Source organism: Electrophorus electricus, chromosome 10 (genome assembly GCF_013358815.1).
Source record: "Electrophorus electricus isolate fEleEle1 chromosome 10, fEleEle1.pri, whole genome shotgun sequence".
Taxonomy (NCBI): Eukaryota; Metazoa; Chordata; class Actinopteri; order Gymnotiformes; family Gymnotidae; genus Electrophorus; species Electrophorus electricus.
The window spans coordinates 19,552,072-19,575,149 of NC_049544.1; the positions used below are offsets into that span (position 1 = coordinate 19,552,072).

General features: G+C 38.3%; 1 protein-coding gene, 1 long non-coding RNA gene and 1 pseudogene across 4 annotated transcripts; 2 read left to right on the forward strand and 1 right to left on the reverse strand.

Moving 5' to 3' along the window:
• The first annotated feature begins 1,459 nt into the window (after window positions 1–1,459).
• On the forward strand, window positions 1,460–10,969 carry LOC113568050 (endonuclease domain-containing 1 protein-like). 2 transcript variants are annotated; one of them, XM_035531160.1, is made up of 5 exons: window positions 1,460–1,536; window positions 2,218–2,344; window positions 3,270–3,558; window positions 7,291–7,671; window positions 9,423–10,969. In XM_035531160.1, the coding sequence occupies exons 3-5, from the start codon at window positions 3,490–3,492 to the stop codon at window positions 10,074–10,076; spliced, it is 1,104 nt and encodes a 367-aa protein (XP_035387053.1). In that variant the 5' UTR covers window positions 1,460–1,536; window positions 2,218–2,344; window positions 3,270–3,489; the 3' UTR covers window positions 10,077–10,969. The 2 variants fall into 2 exon arrangements, with proteins under 2 accessions (XP_035387053.1, XP_026852020.2); XM_026996219.2 differs by lacking the exons at window positions 1,460–1,536; window positions 2,218–2,344; window positions 3,270–3,558 and adding an exon at window positions 6,519–6,951.
• On the reverse strand, window positions 3,971–5,039 carry LOC118242180 (annotated as a pseudogene).
• A 2,922-nt stretch (window positions 10,970–13,891) lies between the features above and the next one.
• Window positions 13,892–19,175, forward strand: LOC113568053. Of its 2 annotated transcripts, none has more exons than XR_004776624.1 (3): window positions 13,892–13,908; window positions 18,679–18,744; window positions 18,853–19,175. It is a non-coding gene; the product is annotated as an uncharacterized LOC113568053 (long non-coding RNA). The 2 variants fall into 2 exon arrangements; XR_004776625.1 differs by lacking the exon at window positions 13,892–13,908 and adding an exon at window positions 18,431–18,511.
• Window positions 19,176–23,078: the final 3,903 nt, after the last annotated feature.

Genomic DNA, 23,078 nt, shown 5'->3' on the forward strand with positions numbered 1-23,078 from the left:
TCTAAAGTTAAGACTGCTTAGATCCAACCAAATTCTTTTAGACTTATTGGACTCCATATTGTGGTAGAGAAATTTTATCATTCCGCCAAATATTTAAGGTACAAAAGATAGAATGAGAACTAGGGATAGGGGGAGATTAATATGAATTGTTTTTATTAATGGTTTTTTTTTTGTTTGTTTGTTTTTTTTAACCATTTTTCAGAAGAGACTAACCAGAATGTGACTTATGAAGATTAAGGTAGGACTGTGTTTGTGTGTGTGTGTACATTGAGGTTAGTGATAACTTTTAAACAGGCTTTTAAATATTGTTTGCTTGGTTTTAAAGTATAAAATATTTGTGTGTGTAGTGTATGTACATTGAGTTTAGTGATGATGCTGCAAAATGTGTGTATGTGGTTGTACAGATTTATTCTTACTACTACTTGCTATGTAGGTCTTAAACTTTTTTTCTCTCCTAGAGAGTTTCCAGGATCAAGAGCAAAATCATCACTATAAGAGTTGCAATGTATTGCTACTGGTGAAGGCTATCAAGCCATTCTGCTGGAGTAAATTTAATAAGTCCATGGTGGAACTGGGATGGCAGAAGTGGTATATATATATATAATTGTTTTTTGGTTTTTTACTTTTTCCTCCTTCTGGAACCTGCTAGATTAACACTGGAAGTTATACATCAATCAGTGTTTGTCATCATTCTTGTAATTGTTTTCTCTTTTTCTTAGAGTAAATTATAGCTATATAGCTTTAAACCAGCTGGATCTGGATTGATTTGCTACACATGACAAGCGTTTGGAGATTTGTGAAGTTTAATTTTTACTAGTTGTTTACTACATTTTTACTAAAACACTCCAAAAATAGTGAAAATATAAGTGTGCTTTAATGTAAATGAATTATTATAAATAATAGTAGAAATACTTGTGTGACAAGCACTAATTGCTTACATTTTTCCTGTCAAAGGAAAAATTCGTTTGAATTATTCCATTAGATTTGAATCAACTTCCATTTGAATTTATTTAAAAATAACTACAGGCACATTTCCTCTCAAATTGTAATTGTAAAAATAAAAACTTGGTAATGGTAAGTCTAAACTCTACCACTAAAACACATAGCTTTATTCTTTGAGCACTTGCTTTCTTCAGCCTAATGTTTTAAATCCCACAGCAGTTCATTGCCAGTCCCATCGCAAGCCTCGTCATATTCCCGTAAAGGAAGGGCTAAAATTTAAAATGTGTTCCTTATCACTAATTATATTTACTCAGGGAACTAGTGGCCTATTCTGATTTTTGGACAGGAATTTCCATCTTTTTGTAGATAAGAGATATGCTCTGATGGTTTGTGTGTGTGTGTGCGCACATTTCCTCTTCCTCCTTCTGTCTTTCAGTCACTATAATATTCTGACAATGTGTATGGAGAACGGTTGTGGGATAGCAGGCTGCTACTACCCGAACGCCATAGTACAGAAGATGTTTCTAAATGTCCATGAACAATACTTCAGCTCCTGTGCCCTGGAGGAGGAGCCTCTTCGTGATCCCCCACCAGGTGTGCTAGTCACCCTCACCCTGCTGCCTATTAGCGTCATCCCCATTCTGGTCTATGTGGTCATCTGGAAGAGTAGCATTAGAGACTGAGCCACACACAAATAAAATTCAGACATACATAAGAGAACTCTAGATTACTGCCTGTAACATGAACATGTACTTATATGTAAGCTGAAATATACAAAATACTACTAAATCTTGTAAGTCTTGCAAGTAAATACATGACTACTGGATGATTTATTTCATCAATAGACATGTTCTGTATAGATGATGTCAGAAACAAAGTAAGTCACGCTTGTACAAGAATAAAATAAATAAAGAAATAAGATATATATACTGCAACTTATTGAGATCTTATTCAGTTTCAAAAGGAGTTATGTGTCATTTCATTTCACATAATATTTCTAAAAACTACACCACACTACAATTTTTACTACTTCTTCATCTTTAACTATAGTACACTGCAGTTACTTCCTGGAATCTTATATATATATATATTTGAAGACGATTCTATTTTTAAAACTTAAAGTGATTAAGCAATTAAACTTAAAACTTAAAATAAATAGTATAATGGGTAAATGGGTAAATAATGGGTGCCTAAGTCCTTTACACAATACTATATATACAAAACAATTCCTTGTAGTGGGTGATTTTTTTTCCTAACACTTGAGCCTTTTACCAGAGGCCTGGGAGTTTGAGGGAGTGGACTGCCACATCAATTACCACTGCTGCTGCTACATTTGATATTTATCTACCATCTGGATTTCTAGTTGGCTCGCCACTACTTGTTCATCTGTCTGGATTTGGAGGTCAGGATCTTATCCTTGTCGTTCTCGACTATATATTTCCTCCCCTTTAGACTTGGGGGTGTAGAGCTCTTGTATTCTTCAGTTTTATATTTATATATATATATATATATATATATATATATATATATATATATATATATATATATATATATATATATATATACTTTTTCCTCCTTCTGGAACCTGCTAGATTAACACTGAAAGTTATACCTCAGTCAGTGTTTGTCATCATTCTTGTAATTGTTTTCTCTTTTTCTTAGAGTAAATTATAGCTATATAGCTTTAAACCAGCTGGATCTGGATTGATTTGCTACACATGACAAGCGTTTGGAGATTTGTGAAGTTTAATTTTTACTAGTTGTTTACTACATTTTTACTAAAACACTCCAAAAATAGTGAAAATATAAGTGTGCTTTAATGTAAATGAATTATTATAAATAATAGTAGAAATACTTGTGTGACAAGCACTAATTGCTTACATTTTTCCTGTCAAAGGAAAAATTCGTTTGAATTATTCCATTAGATTTGAATCAACTTCCATTTGAATTTATTTAAAAATAACTACAGGCACATTTCCTCTCAAATTGTAATTGTAAAAATAAAAACTTGGTAATGGTAAGTCTAAACTCTACCACTAAAACACATAGCTTTATTCTTTGAGCACTTGCTTTCTTCAGCCTAATGTTTTAAATCCCACAGCAGTTCATTGCCAGTCCCATCGCAAGCCTTGTCACATTCCCGTAAAGAAAGGGCTGAAATTTAAAATGTGTTCCTTATCACTAATTATATTTACTCAGGGAACTAGTGGCCTTTTCTGATTTTTGGACAGGAATTTCTGTCTTTTTGTAGATAAGAGATATGCTCTGATGGTTTGTGTGTGTGTGTGAGTGTGCGTGCGCACATTTCCTCTTCCTCCTTCCTCCAGTGTTCCAAGGTTTGGGAGGTTTGACACTGAATACCCTACCACCACATCAGCACGAGAAGCCTTGTACTTGAAGTCCTGAGTGTGCAAACTGAGGTGTAGGGATAAAGGAGATAGGGTGTACGGATGAAGAGGCTAGGGTGTTGGGGTATTTGTAAACATTTAATTTTGTGAGTCAGTCACAGAATTAAATAATGAACTATATGAAGACAAAACAGTGACAATGACATTCCATGAAACTGGTCAACTGATGCAGCATTCAGCAGGAACATATGGTATTCAGCATAAGAAAGTAAGTGTACATATGGAAATTTAATATATCATAGGCTTTTGTTGTGTATATAAAAATTCATGTATATAACAAAATATACTGTTGCCTCTCGTTGTATTTAAACACCTTCAATAGCAGTTTATTACAGCATTCATTTCAGATAGTCTTTTATGTAGTTCTTATTGTAGGGCACTGTTTATCTTGTTTAACAAACTCTAGCACTTATTGTTTATAGCACTTATCACTGTTTAAGATAGACCTTATGTATTTTGCACTTCTAGGTATCAGCATTCATTCCTGTATTCTACAGTATTCTAGTTCATTGGTATGTTAATTCTAACCTACTGTACTGTACTTGGATATATTCTATGAGTAAATGACAAAGCACTTTTCTAAGTCCCTCTGGATAAGAGCGTCTGCTGAATACCGTAAATGTAAATGTAAATGTAAATGTAGTTCTCATCATTCCAATTTAGATTTTTGTTGCCTGCATAATAAATTGATTATTAATACTAGAGCAGCCATTAGTGTTAGTATTAAAGCCGAGAGAAAGCTTACAACATCCAGAGAGTGGTAAGAGTACCAGGGCATCTTATAGGACTTGGTGTGCAGCCCCTTTATAACTTTATAACTTTATCCTGTTGAGAGGATGCATGGGCCTGTCCTGGTGCAGTCTAGATAGTCTTTGCATATTGTCTCTGTATGATGGCTGCTGTAGGACAATTTGTACTGCTTTCAGGAAGTCCTAGCTTTTCAATTTAACGACATCAAGAACAACAGCAGCTCCTCATACCTGAAGATGTAGTAAGTTCTCAAACTGGTCAAATGGTAATGGGAGACCTAGCACTGGAACACCATGGTAGATAGACTCAAACTCCATTAGTCCCACCATGGCTGACAAACACTCGGGTTCTGGGGTGACCCAGCAAGTCATTCTGGGGAAGCCATTTAATCAGCAGGGTGTTGTTGCCTGGATTATTGGGGCGCTTACCCAGATGTCCCCAGATCACCCTCTGGGGTAACTGAGCAAATGCAGCAGCAATCACGTACCTAATGACATAATGATGATACCGTACTCTCCAGACCCATCCACAAACTCCTGCAGCTCCACTGATAATTGCATTGCAGTTTTGCACTGGAACCCCCAATGTAGATGATATTGGGCATGGTGAGCCAAGGGAATTCAAAGATAAAGTCCAACCTCATCAGCCAGATGCCAACGCCCTGAAGGAAATGATAAAAACTGGTGTCGGGTCCAAAGTAACATGTCATCAGTGCAGCATAGTGAGAACTCACAATGAAGCGGTCAATGCACACGTTCAGAGCATAATGAAATGCGTTCTTCTGCCTTTCACTGAATGTCATGTGTTCTGAGAAGACACAGCCTGACTTTGGGATAATGAGCAACAAAGTGCCCCTCTCCACTGGTGAGCCACTGTACATTAAACACAATCGGTAGTGTAAGATTGGCTCGAACCCAGGTCAGCTAAGTGATGACACCAACAGCCTACTGGGTGAGCAACCACACTCTAACAATGGTGGGCCCATGTGCAAAACAGTTAGCTCTTGGATCAGGTAAAACAAAATGAAAAAAACTAAACACCACACCGAGTGTGGAAAAAGGGAGAACAAAGAATGCCACGGGAAGAAATTGTTTTTCCAAAACAAAACCAGAAAACAGGGAGGAACTTGAATGGCTAAGGGAAGCCTCAGGAGATAGACAGACTCGAGAGGGAAAACTGGAGAGAGGAGGGGACATGTAAAAACACAGACACCCTCACAGACAAGAAGTGAGGTGTAGCACGAAGGCACATAGACCTCAATACCTGAGGCGCTTGACCCAGAACTTTGGCAAAAACCCAGCACTGAATGACTGGGTCACTGGGCTTATATAAGGTCTAGCCCATCCTGTGTTAAGCCTGATTAGTGGCGTGCCTGACTCGATGCCTCCCTCTGGTGGCCGGAGGGGGTCTCGGCCTGGCACCAACCCTTACAGGTAAACCCAGTCTGTGGGCCACGAGCGCCCCCACAGGAATTCCAGGGTCAATCAGAACAACATCATAGTATGCAGATTTTTTCTGCTCCATCAGGGTCTTGTTTTCAAACATCTCCACTACCATTTGACTCGCCTGTCAGTGAATTTCTGACAGTGTGGTTAACATCTGCCAGTAGAATTTCATGAATGCCAGAGGAGAGCCCCCTCCTCACTGAATTTCCAGCATCTTGCTAAGGAAGGAGACAAAAAAGTCTTGGTGCTCGATGATTACGCCCTCGTGAAGGGAAACCGTAATAGACGTAATCCATAGTGCATTCACTTCGATAATTCATTGTTCCAAAACACATCACAACACAACACCCTGAAGTTTGAGTTTTACACACTAGACACACATGACCATGCACTGAAGCATTCTTCCAGGATATGAAAACACCACATTTCATTTCATGCATATTCTTGTTAGCTTTAGTTTATACAACAGACAATTTCACAAATGCAGAAACAGTTTGGAAAGGGTTTATATTCTGTAACTTATATCAGAACAAAGGAAAATAATGTTTTGTTATTTTACCCTGCATCTCAGTCCCACTGTGCTGTGCAGTGAACTATGTGTAGCCCCACCCCTCTGTTTTTTCTCTCTACTGGTAGTTTCCAGAGAGCGGCACAGACCCCAAGTCCTGCAATTACCACGATATTTGGGAGAGAGAGACTGAGAATGGACAAATACGAACTTTTTATAATGGCTGCAAATATATTTGTGTGTGTATGTATTTGTCAGTGTAAGACACAGGAAAAATAAATTCCTTGACCCAACTGAGTTTAGTTCATAGGTAATCTAACAACAACAACAACAATAATAATAATAATGATAATAATAATAATAATAATAATAATAATAATAATAATAATAATAATAATAATAATAATAATAATAATAATACATTTTATTTATAAGCGCCTTTCAGGATACTCAATGACACTTCACAATAGCAAATGAAAACATGATAAGAATTATAAGAAAAAATAACAGGGTAAAACACAAGAATAAAAAAAAATGACAACCCAATAGATAAATGAAAATTAAAATAGAGATTAAGACATGGTAAAAGTTACAGTAATGAGTGACTGGACAAAAACACCACTATGATAAAATAACAAAGCTGTGAGGCAATAGAAATAAAAAGGATTTACAGATCAGGAAAGGCAGTCTGAAAGAGAAAAGTTTTAAATGCTTTTTGAGGGCGGATAGTGTTGAGCAGAGGTGGCGGTGCAAGGGGACGGAGTTCCAGAGCTTTGGGACTGCAACGCTAAAAGGACTATCACCATACGTGTGTAGTTTGGCAGGAGGAACAGCCCACTTGAGCATCGGCAGACCAGAGCCACCGTGAGGGATTGTGTCTGGACAACAGAGCAGAGAGGTCATTTTTGTACATGCAGCCTGCCTGTGCTTCTTATTAATTGCAATGACGATGTTAGAGATTCAAATTGCTTGATAATATAGAGAAAATATCATATACATGAAAATTTTAATTTTATCACTTATCATTGAAGCACATGTCCAAGTTACAATGATCACAAATGTGCCCAGTGATGACAAATGTCGATCACAGAGCTGTTTGTTTTACGTTTAGTTAATATCCCCGATATTACGCTAAAACCAATGACAGCAGTTTCACACTTGACCTACAGTCATGGATCTTTGCGTAATTACCCGTCAACGTCCGAAATGAAAGTAAATATTTGCTTTCCTTTCCCAGTTCGATAATGGAGGAGGAGGCTGCACGGATGAACATTTAACGAGTCAAGGCCGTACAACCGCACTTCTTGTCCGGTACAAGAACTCGTTACTCTCGAGTGTTAAAAAAATGCGCTCTTTTACGTTTATTTTGCCGCTCCTAAGCGAATTATTAAGTATTTGTGGCGGGGATGTTGGCGATTTCTCGCCCTGTTTAAATTATTTCTACCGAGCTTGCCCTCCTCGAGGTATCTCAGGAATTCCGATCTGTCAACGCTATGAGAACCGATATCACTTCGCGACACTGTACAGTCATGAGCGTCGCACGCCATGGTTTTCGGCGTACGTCTACTCGCCGCCAAAGGACAAGAGACCCAAGAGCGTCTGGAAATATGAACCACAGGTGAGTATAACACCTGGACCATCTATTGGGCAGGGATGACACTTATTTGCCGTATTACCGGTTGTTAATAAAGAAAAGTATTACGTGCTAGTAAATTGGACTGGTAGTCCACGTGAAACTAACGACAGAAAAAGCTTAAAAACAACGTCCTACTTTCTATCGCAAATAAAAAATAATGAGTAAACTCAATTACAGGCATGCGCAGCCACGTTAGTTAATATTGTCAGCCCTTTATAGTCAGTAGTGTGACAACACAGCTAAACCATGGATAATATACAATATAACTTTTTAACGTTCTTTATTATACAGTAGATCAGGAGCACAATTGGAGCAGGGAAAGAGAAAATTATAGTACAATTTTTGCAGTTGACATATGTTCAGTCTTTGGGGAGGGGGTGGTATTTTAAAATTTCTGTACCTCAGTAATGTCCCATTTCATTTTCACACGTTTGAAAACAGGATTCATGCTCTAACCAACCACTTAAGCAACAAGTACTTTGAAATGTCTCTTCGGTAAGAAGGAAATGAGCCGAGTCGTACTTGAGAACCGTACCTTTTATCGAACGTTATCATTAGTTTCATTAAAGGCATAATGAGTAGGACTTGTGAATAGGTCTCGGAAAGAAACTGAGCAATACGTTTGTGACTTCTCTCTCTCTCTCTCTCTCTCTCTCTCTCTCTCTCTCTCTCTCTCTCTCTCTCTCTCTCTCTCTCTCTCGCTCTCTCTCATATGTATATATAATATAAAATCTGGTGGATTTCACAAGCTCATGACACCCCTTGAATGGGCATGCCATCCCTGGTGAGATCTCTAGACAGAAACCTTGAAAGTAACCAAGACGGAAAGAGGGGAAACACATTGGATGGAAATCCATCTGAATCTTACCAGAAAGGATGTCACAGCTACTAAGGGGTTGTCCATGGACTATACCTTGTTAATGACATTGAAAGTGATATTAACTGACATTGTATCGGGTTATCTTTGACTGATCAAGCAACCTAACCACACTCATTCATTGTCTTGAAAGTTTTAATGACAGTTGGTGTATCTTTTTTTGGGGGAGAATCTGCTTTGAGATGGGCACATATGGACAAAAGTATCATCATGTGATTAGGCCAAATTACAGGAATGCCTGAAGGCACCAAAGCCATAGTGATCATTCATCTGGAATGCTTATCAACTTCAGATTAGACAATACTGTGAAGGCAACAGTACTGTGGTGACAATTTACAAATGGTATATTTTGCATCCCTTTTGACTTTTTGTGTTGATATTGCAGGGAATACTCCTTTAATAAATGCATACATGCAGACAAATCACCACCACATGTGACAATATTACTCACACAGTTGTGCACCAACACAGACTACATAATAGTCAGCAGTTTTAATGAGATTAAGCAAGCATCAAACGGCACGCAAAATGGAGAAGAAGCAGCTCTGAGAGAGAAGTAGAACTCTGCTGTGGTTTGACACAGAGAGGAATAATGCTGTGTTAATGTACTTGTTCGCTCACTCTCTGTATGGTTCCCATCAGAGACAAGACTTCCTCCATTCCTCCATAACTCAACCAGAATTTGCATACCTGTAGCCCCAGGGTATTCGCTCTCTCTCTCTCTCTCTCTCGCTCTCTCTCTCTTTCTCTCTCTCTCTCTCTCTCTCTCTCTCTCTCTCTCTCGCACATAAAGATTGCTTGCAAAAATATCATAAACAATCCTATAAGGTTATGTCCACCTCTCTTGCCCCTCCAGTTGGCTAACTCTCATTCGGACGGCAACATGGTCCCGTTCCCACCACCGCCGGAAAAAGTGGACCAGAATGTAGTGGAGAGCCAAGCCGTGCAGCAGGACTACATCAACTCCACCTACACACGCGGGCACCTGAGCCCGAGCCTGCACCACAGGGATAGTGAGAGTCGGAATGCCACCTTCACCCTCACCAACATTGTGCCGCAGCGGGCCGGCTCCAACAATGGTCCCTGGGCCAGGCTAGAGGCCAAAGTCAGCAAGAGCCTGGCAGCGCACTGTCTGGGCGACGCCCATGTGGTGACAGGGGTGATCCCATACATGAGCGAGCGTTGGCTGAAGGATGAGAACAGGGTGGCTGTACCTGAGTACCTGTGGTCAGCATACTGCTGCTGGAACTATACGCAGGACCTCCCTAAGAGCCTGGCGAACATGTACCCAGCGTTCGCTGCCATCGGGAGGAATGACCCTGACAGCTCAGAGGAGATCGTGCCGGTTGACCGATGCCGGAAGAAGGCCGAGCTCGGCTATGACGTGCGGACCATGGCCCTGTCCGCCCTGGAAATGTACCTGACGCAGAGGTATGGAGTGCCGGTTGGCGTCTTCCACAAGCAATGCACCAGATCAGAACCTTCTGGCAGAAGCTGGGAACCTGTCTAAAGGACCGATGAGGATCTTTAATATTTCAGGAATGTTTGAAATAGCAATAGCAGGTGTAAACAAGGTGCTATTTTATTGAAAATGAGCCAAAATGATCAATGTTACACTTTAATCAAAGTTCCATCTTAAATCAAATATGCATTTTTAAAATTAACCATTTTTTCTTCCTCCAGCATGGGAATTTTAGAATAGTTTTTAAAATGTTTTACATACAGAGTATCTAGTTAGAGAGAAGACTTGATTTAACTAGAAAATCACTAGGATAGTAAATGTTGATGTTGGGGAAAAAAACTGAAATTGTGATCAAGATCGAAATAACATTTTATAGATAAACTTAACCATGTGATTTAATCTTAAAGCTACAACACTGATCTAATAGGTTACTGTGCAACACCACGCAGAGTTTCATTACAGTACTAGTCAAACGCTGACATAATGTACAAGAATTTTAGGCATTAAATTAACTAGTGAACATAAAATTACATGTTTGTTAGAGGTCTGAGCTAACATTTAAAAGCCTTCTGAAAATACTAAAAAATGAAGTTACTTGTCAAGATTATACGCATATATGTAGAACTGTATTAGCTAAATAATGGTGGTTCTATGGTATCAGCATTAGGTGGCAGTATTTGTTTAAAAAATTAAGCCCAAATTTTATAATAATTATGTTTATGGAAGTATAGCAAGTAGAACAACTTGTCACATTCACGTATAAGTTGTAGCGTCATAAGTTTACATATTGTTGTTCAGGATGAGGCTTTTAATTTTGAATAGTCCAATAGTCCCATACTGTTAACATTCCTATACCTAGTAATTTTGTTTCTCTCCATTTCATTTGTGGTATTGCTTACATGACTCATGACATATATTAATAAACAAACTCCTTGAATTCACTTGACTCTGGAATTTAAATTAATTTAGGACTAATATAGACTAATATAGTCTTTTAGGCAGGACTCATCTCTGGAAGTTTGGATGTTTGGTAATATAGCTTTCTTTGTTTGTTCGTTCATATCCCCATTTATTTTGGATTACTTTGGGCAACATAAAGAAATCAATTACTGGTCTTTTTTTAAATTTCCAGGTCATTGCTAGTGCTGCATATATCAACATAAAGTGATCAAGAAAAGCCAATCATAATCCAGCCTTAAACAGCCTTGAGTACAAAACATGATACGATACCACACAATATACATCAAGCAAGAACCACTGCTACAACGCATATTTGTTTATAAATCACTCATACAAATATTTTTGCCAGTTTAACTGTACTTACGATTTTCTCTTGGGTAAGAGCGAAATGTATCCATGGATGGATTAATGGATTGAATCAGATTAAAAAGCACTTGTTTTTAAATACATTTATTCATAGAAATTATAAATATAGTACATGCGCCTCCAATTTTAACAGTGATACTGTAACCTCAATACAATGTATTGGAAAGAAAAGAGTTCATGACATGTGTTGTCACATCTGTATTTCACTTGAATCGGTCCTATTTTGGTCATACACAGCCTTGCTTAAGATAGATGTCTGCTTTACTTGTTTTGTTTTTTGTCTGTGTCTTCGTCGTGGTGTGGCTCTTATGTTCTAAGACCTACAACACAAGTAACTTTCCCATTCCAGCCTTTTCAACTTTTTCACACAGCTCCCCCTGGTGACTGACCTGAACAGAGATAAAGAGTTGTTACGTGTCAGCAGAGATGCTACAGTCTCTATGTGTATGCTCATCTGACATGTGTGTCTGACAGAGGGGTCACTCAGTGTAGGTGTATGGTGTGTAGCCAGCTTTTAGCATTTCAGCAAGAGTGCTGATTTGTTAAAGTGTGGGTCAAATTAAAGGCAGATTTCCGCATTTGATAGCAACACCAGCATGTCTGTCCTAGTACTGCACATTTCAGAAATAGAGTTCTGAAGGTTTGCACTGTGCAAAATCAACTCTGACAAATCTTTCATCTCTACACATTATTTATACTTCAGAGAAAGCAACCTGCGATTAAGAGCCATAGGTTTTATGAAAAACTACAACCCAGAAGAAGGAGCTTCCTCTTTATTGCCAAAGCATTTTCCTTTGGATATGCCATAACAATAAAAGTACTTTTCTTTTATAAGTACACCAGAAATGTCCCTCTTCCAGTCTAGATGACCCAGCATTCAGGAACAAATGGAAGTCAACTCCAAACAAGTGTTCCCTGGATCTTACACTGAGATACATTCTGAGAATGCAGAGACATACTTTATTATTACCTCTTATTACTCATCGTACCCCTACTATGCAGGAAAATAAGACCTGCCAGCGACCTAAGCAGTATGTTACAGATAACTTGGCTTGTTTGTTATTGCTTAAATGTTGCTTTTTGATAAAAACTTTAGACATTGGACACTCTGGCATGTTCCTCTTTTCCAATGGCAGCAGCATTCAGTTACTAATATATTGTGTTTGCACCTTTTACACAAGCAGAATGTGTGTTATGCATCAGTCCCTGTCCCTTTATTCTGACTTCTTTACAGATTATGTGATTACTTTTGCAATATTGTTGCAATGAAATGTTAGTGGCAGAAAATAATATTAACTCAAGTTGTACTCAGTCATAATTATAAGTCGCTTTGGATAAAAGCATCAGCTAAATGCCATAAATGTACATGTAAATGTAAACTTGTGTTCTGTTACTACAGTTAATGGGGGTGGGGGCGTATTCCTAATCCTGGGCCCCTCATGTCTTTTTCTTCGTTATTTCTTGGTGCTGTCACACTCAATTCAAGCTATCAGCTAATTGGCAGAAATTTTAGCAATGGAATCATATATGAAAACAGACACCGTGCAGTTGGGGGGGTTGTCAACATGTGACTGTTGAGATTGTAGGTCCAAATCATTGTATTTATAAATAAATGTTGGAGAATTTATTAAAATTGATTGTTTAAATAAACCAATCAACAATAATATGGTATTGTTTATATTTTATGAAATAAGACATTGCCACAATAGAAAAAAAAAACAACAACATTCTACTGACATCTTAAACCAACAATAATATAAGAGCCAGAACCTACATTTTACATTCAGTTTATAATCCATATATGTAGGAGGAATTTGTTTTGGTGAAATTGGCATTTACATGATTGTCACGGACGCCGCCTCCTCCCAGGTGTCTCCCCGTGTGTGTGTGCGTGTGTGTGTGTGTGTGTGTGTGTGTGTGTGTGTGTGTTTGTCCATGTTGCCATGCCCCCCATGTGTCACACCTGTTTGTAATTGCGTTTCATTAACGTGTGTATATGAACCCCTATGGGTCTGTTGTCTGTGTTTGACATTACGCTAGCTCAATGGCTACATAATCCTTGGTGTAAATAAACATGTGTTTTTGTTTTCTGTAACTCGTCCCTGCATCTTACTTAGCCCCCTATTGTTACAATAATAAGATAGAGTAAGTGGGTAAACCAATCAAATTTAAAAATACATAAATAAATGGAAATAAAATGCAACAAAAGTCTTTTGGAAACATTTTAGGAATTACATTGGAAAACTCATTGTTGAATTCACATTAATGCTAAAATATGTGTGTGTGTGGGGGGGGGGGGTAGATTGATGTCTGTTTGTTTTTGGCTTTGCACCAAGTATTGGTGGTGTAATTTAATAATTCAATAATGTAAACTGTGGTGCAGGCAAGTAGAGGAGGAGTCAGTTGTTTTGCACCCGTTCCTAAAATGTTTCCCACAGCCTTAGTCTACATTAATGTAAAAATAGTTCACCTTTTTCTTAGGAGAACATATTTGTTCACCAAACATCCAGGACAGAAAAGATCACTGTTAGTGATTTCTGTGATTGCAACAGCAGTAAGACAATATTAAATGTTACTTTTGAAGTTCTGAACCTGTGGTTCTAGCTGTTTCTAGTGAAGAAGCATACATTGTTTCACAGTATAACAACGTCTGTGAACTGTTTTGCCATTGTCACATGCAGTGAATGGTAATAAATTATTGGTGACCACGTTATCAAAAATATTCCATCCCATTACTCTTCCATTGTCTTAGCATTATGTGGTTCTTTTGAAATACCTCTGGTCATCTTAAAATTAGTTTTCCTTGTCCTGCTAATATTAATGCCACTTGACTAATAAAATATAAATTAAAATTAATTCAAAATTGGCAGTAGTCATGCTTCTTAAAGGTGCATGGGCTTAATTCATGGTAGGGATTGTGAGGACAAGCAAAAACTCACAGTGTATATTTTGAAATGTCATTTTTCTCTGGAACTTTTGTATACTTCACTACAATTTTGAATATCTCTATTGTAGTGTGAGGAGCATGGCTTTTTGTCACTGTTTAATTGCAGAATGACTGGTGTGAGGGAGGAGCACGCAGGGCCATGCTGTGGGGGCCCTCAAGGTGAGTGGGCCCCCATGAGACAATCGCAAGCAGCCAATGTGTGAAGCTGAATATGACCCATCACATACAATATATGCTGAGGCCATAGCAATAAGAGGTGAGAATGTCATAGAACAGCTTGCCATGCGCCATTAACAAAGAGTAATAACCAGGATAACATTTGCTTACATGTGAATACCTCCCATCATCTACTGTTGCACATGTCATAAAACCATATTATCTGCTGTTGCATATGTGTGGTAAATCGTTATCATCTGCTATAGAAGCTATTAGGGTGATATGGAACCCTTATGCAACCAAAATCACAAACATGCTATCTGTAACGGTGAGTGGTAAGGAGGCGGACGCATGTGCGCAGAAGAGTGAGATTTATAAGGAGCAAATGCAGTCATAGTCGTTATAACGGTCCAGGGTCATTGAACCAATACGTAGAGTACAGAGATACAAGAGGAACCAAAAACAAAAGTACACGAAGGCAAACAGGGGAAGTAGGCTATTACAAAGAAGCTAGGGGAAAAAACACACGGAAATAAGGAAAAACAAACGGCTAGAATCACAAAACAGGCTAACAAACGAAGGCTTCAAAATACAGACAGGCTTTCAGAAAGTCAAACATTCAACGAACAGCCAAGACAAAAGGCCCAAGACAGGGTTTAAATACATGAACTTAACAAAACTAGAAATGAGGAACACGTGAAAGTAATGACAGGCGTGGAAAACAAACGAGAGGTGGAGAAAACAAAACAAAGGAATGGAACCAAAACACACAAGACAGGGAAACCATGGAAGCAAGGAGGGACCATCCGTGACTCTATCACACGCCGTCAATACCTTACACACTCAAATAAGCAGCCTGTGTGATTAGATTTTAATTTTGACAGTCCACAAGGCAGAGAGCTTCTTTCTTTCTTTGAACATTGCCATTACTGAATTATTTGTTTGGTATTGTGTTTGTTTACATTTTTTGGGGGTTCTTTGTCTTATACAGTATATAAATACTTCATACACAATGAAGTGTTAGGCATAAAATGGCTCAAGACTTTCAAAGTGGGAACTAAGATTGTTCTTGTAATATTTCCTTGAAATCCTCTTTCCTCAAAAAAATCTGAAACCTTTGCTGTCCTCAGAGTATTTGTTTACATATAGGAAGGATGGTGCTGGCGAGGACATCATCTTCTGGGCGTCAGAAGGATATGTGGGAATCAGAGGCTTTTCATGTCTAAGCACAGGTACATGGTTTGTTTGAGGGGGTATTTTTAGACTGAACCTCGACATGTATGGTAGCTATGACTTTATGGACCATGGACTTATCTCCTATGCTCCAGTTGAGCTAGCATAATTCAGTGACTGCTGGAAGTTAGCCATGTGGCTAATGGCGTCACTCAGGGCCTAAGATGAGAATAATTTTGTCCTTTCCACAGGACTGGGAACAGAGTTTCTGACTATTGGCCACATCCATAAAATAACACTGCTACATATTTGGAGAGGCCATCCCTAGTGAATCCACTCTCTGAACCAACCCAAGAGTCACACAACCCACACAAGTAGGGATTTCGTTTACCCAAGAGGGGTTTATCCAGAAGCTCAAGGGAAAAATGGAAAGCTAGGGAGTTCAAGGGTAATGTCATAGTTGTTGACATTAGATTTGGCTAGTGTCCATTATGATCTATAATTTGTGACAGCCTGGATTCGCTGCCACATACCATAGTTCTCATTGCTCTGGTAATGGGTCTCGAATTTCCTTCAGTATGCTATTTTAGCATCTTTTATGGTCCTTGATTTTGTTGGTGATTTCCATTTTGAATCATGGCTTTTGGCCTGGAAACATCTGTAGGCTTTGAGTATGCACACAAATAGAGGTGCTCTGACTCATATGGCAATCATTTCAGTACCATCATGAATGATAGATAGGCTTCTGTCCTGTAGTATAGCCAGTGCTGGCCTCTAGCTTACCTAATTTAATGAATAGTAGCCATTTCTTTTCACTCAAAGTGGCAAAGTAAAAATGTAAAAATATATAATGACATCCATGTTCAAATAACCTTACTGATTTCAAACATAACTAACTGTATGCAATTGGCAATATGACAAAAAATATGAAGCAATATAACAAAAAACCTCATACATCATAATACTTGAAGACATTTTAACAAAGCCCACTCTTGGAGTACTATATTAGGAAATCCTACCTTGTCCCTACTGTCACTTTCTACTGCCTACTAACTTTCACACCTGCTGCTATACATATGACATAGAAAAGTTTGTGTCTGAGAGAAACAGATAATTACCTGCAGTTTTAGAGTAATGATCTTTATAGCCCACAATGCTGCCATTTTCCATGGTTAACTTGTACTCCCCCCTCTGAGACAGTATCTCATTTTTTATAATTACCTTGATGTCAGATTCTAATAATATAACAAGAAGATACAATGCAAACTGTTTGTAAATTATATGGGACAAACAGATCGGCAGATTGCCATATATGTATCTATGATATCTTGGTCATGCTTGCTAGAATATACATTTCTGTATTACTTATTATTTGGGCACAGTATCCAAGGAAAACATTTATATTTTCCATTTCCAAAATAGACAAAGAAGCTTTGTACTTAGCTTTAATAGATATTCACCCTATTACTCACGATTTTAAATGAGACATTACCACTGTGAGGTTCATCTATTTTTATTCCTTTTTAGCTTTTTATGTTAATGCATATTGAAGTTATTTTATCCTTGTATGCTCTATAAGCACATATTCTTGTATGTAAAGCACCTTTAAATACACTGAAATATCAAATGTGCTATACAAATCAATAGAAATAAACTTTCCTTCCCACTAACATGTATTGACAAAATGGCAAAGTATTAGATCTTTCCATCAGTTGTAGTGCTCAAAAATCTATATAGTATTACGTTGAGTGGTGGCTCCTTTCGAAGCAAACAGTTAAACCGGTTAACGCAAAGCTAATTCAAACCGGAGTAATGTGGGAAAAACCTATCCTGTAACTATCAACCGTGCACACGGTTTGAGAGCACATGCTCTTGTTCACTATACGGCGCTGACGTAAGTGGATCACACAAAGTGCCGTCTGCAATAGGAAATAAGATTACAGGGTAGTGTGGAATCTAAGATAAGAAATAAATAAAATACACAGTACAATAGTGTGTAAGTAAAAGAAACAGAACCGAAAAAAATAAGTAATAATGAAAAATGAAATTCAATGAGAAGTTGCAGTAGGTAATAATTACCACAGATTTGAAACTTTTGAAATTATATCATGAAATGTTGGATTTGATAGTAATTTCATTTCATTTCAGAGTTAGCACTGCTTCAGAGAACCTTTCTTTATAGCCAAGCCCATTACAGTACGTCAACAATCAAATCCGTCATGTCACAGTGCTCAGCGGCGGTGCTACACGCGGACTTGTCTTTATGTTGTTCCTGTGCTGATTCTCACTAATTTGTGTTAATCCACGTCAAGTGGTGTGTGTCGTCCATTAGTGGTCAGTCACACCACTTGGAGGTTATTATCCCATTATGTTACGCTTTCTTTAATCTTGATTTGTATTCATGACTGTTGTTGTCAATGTTACGTTTTTTTTGTTTTTTTTTAATTATCATTCATTTTTGCCGTGGTTAGCACGCTTTTATGTTTGGTGTCGTTTTCGTTACTTTCATGAAACATTCTAGTTGGAGACTCGCGTTTGCTTTATTTTGTCTGCACGTTACTTCTGTTGAAGGTAATTCAAAAAGATGCAGTAAATACAAATTCCAAGATTTGTGTGTGAGAGGCGTTAGAGTTGGTCCTTGTTTTAGGCTTTGCACTCAGTATTGGCGGTGTAATTTTGTAATTCAATAATGTAAACCGTGTGCAGGCAAATAGAGGTGGAGTCAGTGGTTTTGCACTCGTTGCCAAATTTCTCCACACCCTTATAAATTAACCACATGCAGAAATAGTTTATATTTATCTTTCACTCGAGAGAACCGATTCCTCCACAACTGAAAAGACCAACTGGGGGAAAAAAATGGATTCCTGTGACTGTAACAGCAGTAAGATGATATCAAATGTTGCATTTGTTTTTTAAATCTCATGTTTATTGTAGTCTCTGATTAGGTATGTTATGGGATAAATCTGTGATTAATCCTATTTCTTTTAATCAAACTGAAATAATGATTCATTAATCATTCTATTAAACATATTTTCCATAACATTTCAGCTGGAACTTGCAGGTGTGGTGTCAACTGCAAATGCAAAAATTGCAAGTGTCCAACTTGCCAGAAAAGTATGTTCAGTTCATCTATATGTGCTCACAATATCTTCATTTGGAGTACAAGCATAAGCCTTGACCATAAGTACCTTCTCACCAATACTGCTGTTTTCTCATTCATAGGCTGCTGCTGTTGCTGTCCACCTGGGTGCAGCAAGTGTGCTTCTGGATGTGTGTGCAAGGATGAGGCCTGTGATTCTAGCTGTTGCAAGTGAACATCCACGTTTGTTTCACACACAGTGCAGCTATGTGTGTGAGAGAACCACTGTCCCATGCAGTGAGGCTTGTCGGGAGTAACAAATGGCTGGCAAACCTTTTGTCAAAACTGTCATTTACTTCTGGTTATCTTCACTCTAGTTTTCCTAGTTCTGTTAAACATAACCTTTGCAATTAATGTTGCATGACTAAACCTGTGTGGAAATGCCAATAAAACATCTGAGTATTTCCAGTGTTGCTGCATTCTGTAGTTTTCGTTTACTTCTTTCAAAAGACCTCTGATCTTAAACTCTACTTCTCCTCATGCTGTTGAATTGATGGAAAGTGTTAATTTAAATGTAAGATTGGTGATGGGCATGCACTTTACAGATGTGTCATCCTGGGGCTTTTTATCAGACCAAGTATTGCCTTAGGGGCCGGAGGCTGAGGAGGGCCAGTGATGATTATTCCATCAGAAACTCCACTGTCCACATCCACCACCTGAGATCTCTCAGACTGAATATCCTAAATCCTGTTACTTGTAGACTTGGTGGGCATAACTGTATTAAAGACAGAGCAGTAGTGTAGGACAAGAAGCTATGTAGATATTCCATTTATGTGAGAAGTCAAGGGACCAATGAACAGCCATAGCCCTGTTGGGGTGATCTAGTCCAGTTGCAAAGAGGCTGAGGGAGTTATTCACACAACAGCTTGCTATTGTTCAGTGCCACTGGTCTGTAGTTACTGATGTACAGGACTGGAATGATTGAATGTCTAATGTAGCATGGTGTCTGGATGTATTCCTGCCAGTTGTACAGTACAAGTTTTATTACTCTTTTGTGCTCCAAGAGATGCTTTGCAGCAGGGAGCCCTGCAACCACCAGAATAGGCTTGCCAGGGAGTTTAAGGGTAAAGTCATATATTTGGCATCAAAAAAGAACTTAATGTGTCGGATGACGGTGGTTGTGATCCTAATATTTGTGGTGGTCTTAATTCCCTGCCATATACTGTGGTTGTCACTGCTCTGGGTTTCAGTTTCCTTTTCTGTGAGGAAGCACAGTGCTGCTCTCTACTGTGACTTGTAACCAACTGTCACTGCCCACTGTTTTGATGTGTGCCAAGGCATGGTTTTTGGTTTGGAAATCCTTGAATGGTTGTGAACGCACTCATAGAGAGGTATATCACCCAATATAGCAACTTATGGTTTCAGTATATTCATAAATGTCAGTGGTGGCTTCCCTGTACAAAACCTCAAAACAGTGCTATAGTTTAGCCAGTGTTGGGCTATGAATGTTCTTTTTAGGGGAAGGAGATATAACAATGATATTTAGGCAACTGTGTCTCTACAGCAATTAAAATCACCAAAATAAATACTTAGCCAGACCTCCCTTATATATGGACAATACTCATCCAAAGATTTTGCACATAGTACCAATCCTGATGAGTCATTTTACAGATAATTGAGGTGGGCCCAGTAGCATCTGTAAACATGTTTAATAAATTGATGCTTTTTTACATATACTGTAATAAAGAGGCTAGATACAGGTGTGACATCTTTTAGTAGGGTTCACAGTTAAGACAAAACCAAAGCACTACACACACAGGAACAAACTGAGCAAAAGAGTTTAGGGAACAAATAGGTTAACATGCCAAACGCAGTCAGTGCTGGCCATCAAACACAGGGAACCAAGGGAGCATAAAAACAGATAAAGGAAATGGGGAAAGATTAAACAGCAAAGGTGTAGTACATAAAACATGGCACATGGATTGGTTTTCCAGTAAAGTAACACCGTTGTGTTTGATTAAAACCCAGGATGCTTGAAATAACCCTGTTCCTTGTTTGCTGTTTTACTGTATTGTTTACCTAAAATTATCAGCTCTGTGGGTGATTCTCAATATCATATAAAGATAGAGGAATATTCACAGGCAAGATGTTTAGTTCCAACCCAGCACACCTGGCTCTGACATTAAGATGCTGCTGAAGGACTTGTTTAACTGGATCAGGTGCATTAGATTACATTGGATTAAGGTTGGATATTTAGTTCCAGCCCTAATCCAAACCTAATCCATCCTAATCTAATGCACCTGATCCAATTATGCATCCTAATGTTAAAGCCAGGTGTACTGGTTTGGACCTAAACATCCAGCCTTTGATTATCGTCTAGCTTTACACGACATGATATTGGGAATCACCCATTATATATATAAATATATATATATATATATATGCACATTTTCTTCATGATTGCATATTTACTCTGCTAGCTTTTGGCTGCACGCTCATCTTCCTAATGAGGTCTTGTCACACAATCATATCCATTTAATTCCACTTCATCTCATTATTGGCTTGCGTATAGCCACATACTGTGAGAAACAAACCATCAAAGAGAGGCTGATATTGAAACAAAATTACTATTATAAAGTACTATTGTAATATGTTTGTACTAGAGGCCTACATTTTTCAAAAACCAATAGATACAATTTAATTTTAGAGTCTCTGCAGTTTTCTTTGATAATATATTTAAAAACAAACAGGGATATCATCAAGATTTACTGTCTTATCCAGTTGTGAACACTTACATGGTCAACCACATGAAAGCAAGTTTGTTTTATGCCAAAACTGGTAGAACTGGCCTACAGCTTCTACTGTCTATGACAAGCTTGTGAATCATCAGACAATGGTAGCACTACTGTTGTCAACCCACAGAACTCGCCAAAGGTTTTTATTGATTCAAACAAATATTAAAATCGAAATTGGTGTGCTAACCTATCAATCTAGTCTTAAAAGTATTTTTATCACTTCACCTATTTTACTAGTACGGTAGTTCAAAGGTGTTTAACCTTCAGGTCTTTAAATCAGAGTGAGCCTGGCAGCAGAGACATGGTGTCCAAATGGAGAAAGTAGGGAATAGTAGTCATTCTTCCCAAGAGTGTCGCCCTCTCAAAATCTCTCGAAGAGCAAGGCAAAAAATAATCTGCGACATGGCAAAGAACTCAAGAACAAGATCTAAAGAACTGCATGCTTCTCTTGCCTCAGCTCAGGGCTGTGTTCATGACTCAACCATCCAAGAAACACTGTGCAAGAATGGGATCCATAGCAGAATAGTATGGCAGAAATCTTTGCTAACCAAGAATATAAATGATCAATCTCAAGTTCCCGAAGAAACAGCTAGGTGATTCTCTTGAACAATGTGTTCTTGAATAATCTGTTAATGACATTTTAGTCTAAAAGGAAGTCTTTTGTCAAACATGGGCCCCATTATATCTGGTGAAATACTGCTTTTCAAATTGAGAGCCTCATACCACCTTTGAAATATGGCGATGGTAATGTGATGGATTGGGGATACTTCATTGCATCTGGACCTGGATGCCTTTCTATCACTGAGAATGCTCTAGGTCAAAGCCTCTTCCTTTCCAATTTGTCCAAAAGTATTGGCGATCAAATTATTGACTAAAAACAATATTGATTACAGCATTAGTTTCACCAAACAGTGTTACACACATGCACTACACTTTATCTGATTACAATGCACAAGCAATGTTTTTGCTGTGCGCATGGTTGTAGCAGATTAAATGGGTAAACAAATAAGGCAATTGAGGAGTCCACATTTTCATCTAAGCATCCTCTATTTGTTGAAATAGCTTGTGAAGCTATTGATAGCCCCTCTTCCCCCTCGATATCTTGGTCTTTGTTATGTGTGAATGCCCGTCATTCAAAGAAAATAGCTCTTTATGGCCCAACAGCAATGATGGACTCTAAATGAGGAGGGTGTTAGGGGTCTATCCAGGAACACTTCTATGTGAGTAACATGCATTTTGTGGATTGTTGTGGAAATTTACCAAAAAAAACACAATGTATTCTGGTGAACGGTTGCATGTAGATGGCTGAAAATTGGTAAGCAGGTACATATATTAACCCTAAGAAATTTTATGTTGATAGTACTGTATTTTAAGAATATTTAATGGTATCAAGTGATTTATTTGAGCATGCCAGATCAGGCCCACCCAAGGCCCGCTAGAGGGCATAGGTGCAGTAACCAGTTTTAAGAGGCAAGGGTTCCCAACTGCCCAGTGCTAGATTTGGAGCAAGAACACAAGTGTAAAAAACAGCAATACTCCAAGATCAATAACGCTGTTATCCATATTCGTTTTTG

Bases quoted from the DNA above. Each gene is read 5' to 3' on its own strand.
- LOC113568050 (XM_035531160.1), top strand. From the start codon at position 3,490: ATGACATTCCATGAAACTGGTCAACTGATGCAGCATTCAGCAGGAACA. The intron at 3,559-7,290 runs GTAAGTGTACAT...TTCCTTTCCCAG, and splicing joins ATGGTATTCAGCATAAGAAA to TTCGATAATGGAGGAGGAGG. The intron at 7,672-9,422 runs GTGAGTATAACA...TTGCCCCTCCAG, and splicing joins TCTGGAAATATGAACCACAG to TTGGCTAACTCTCATTCGGA.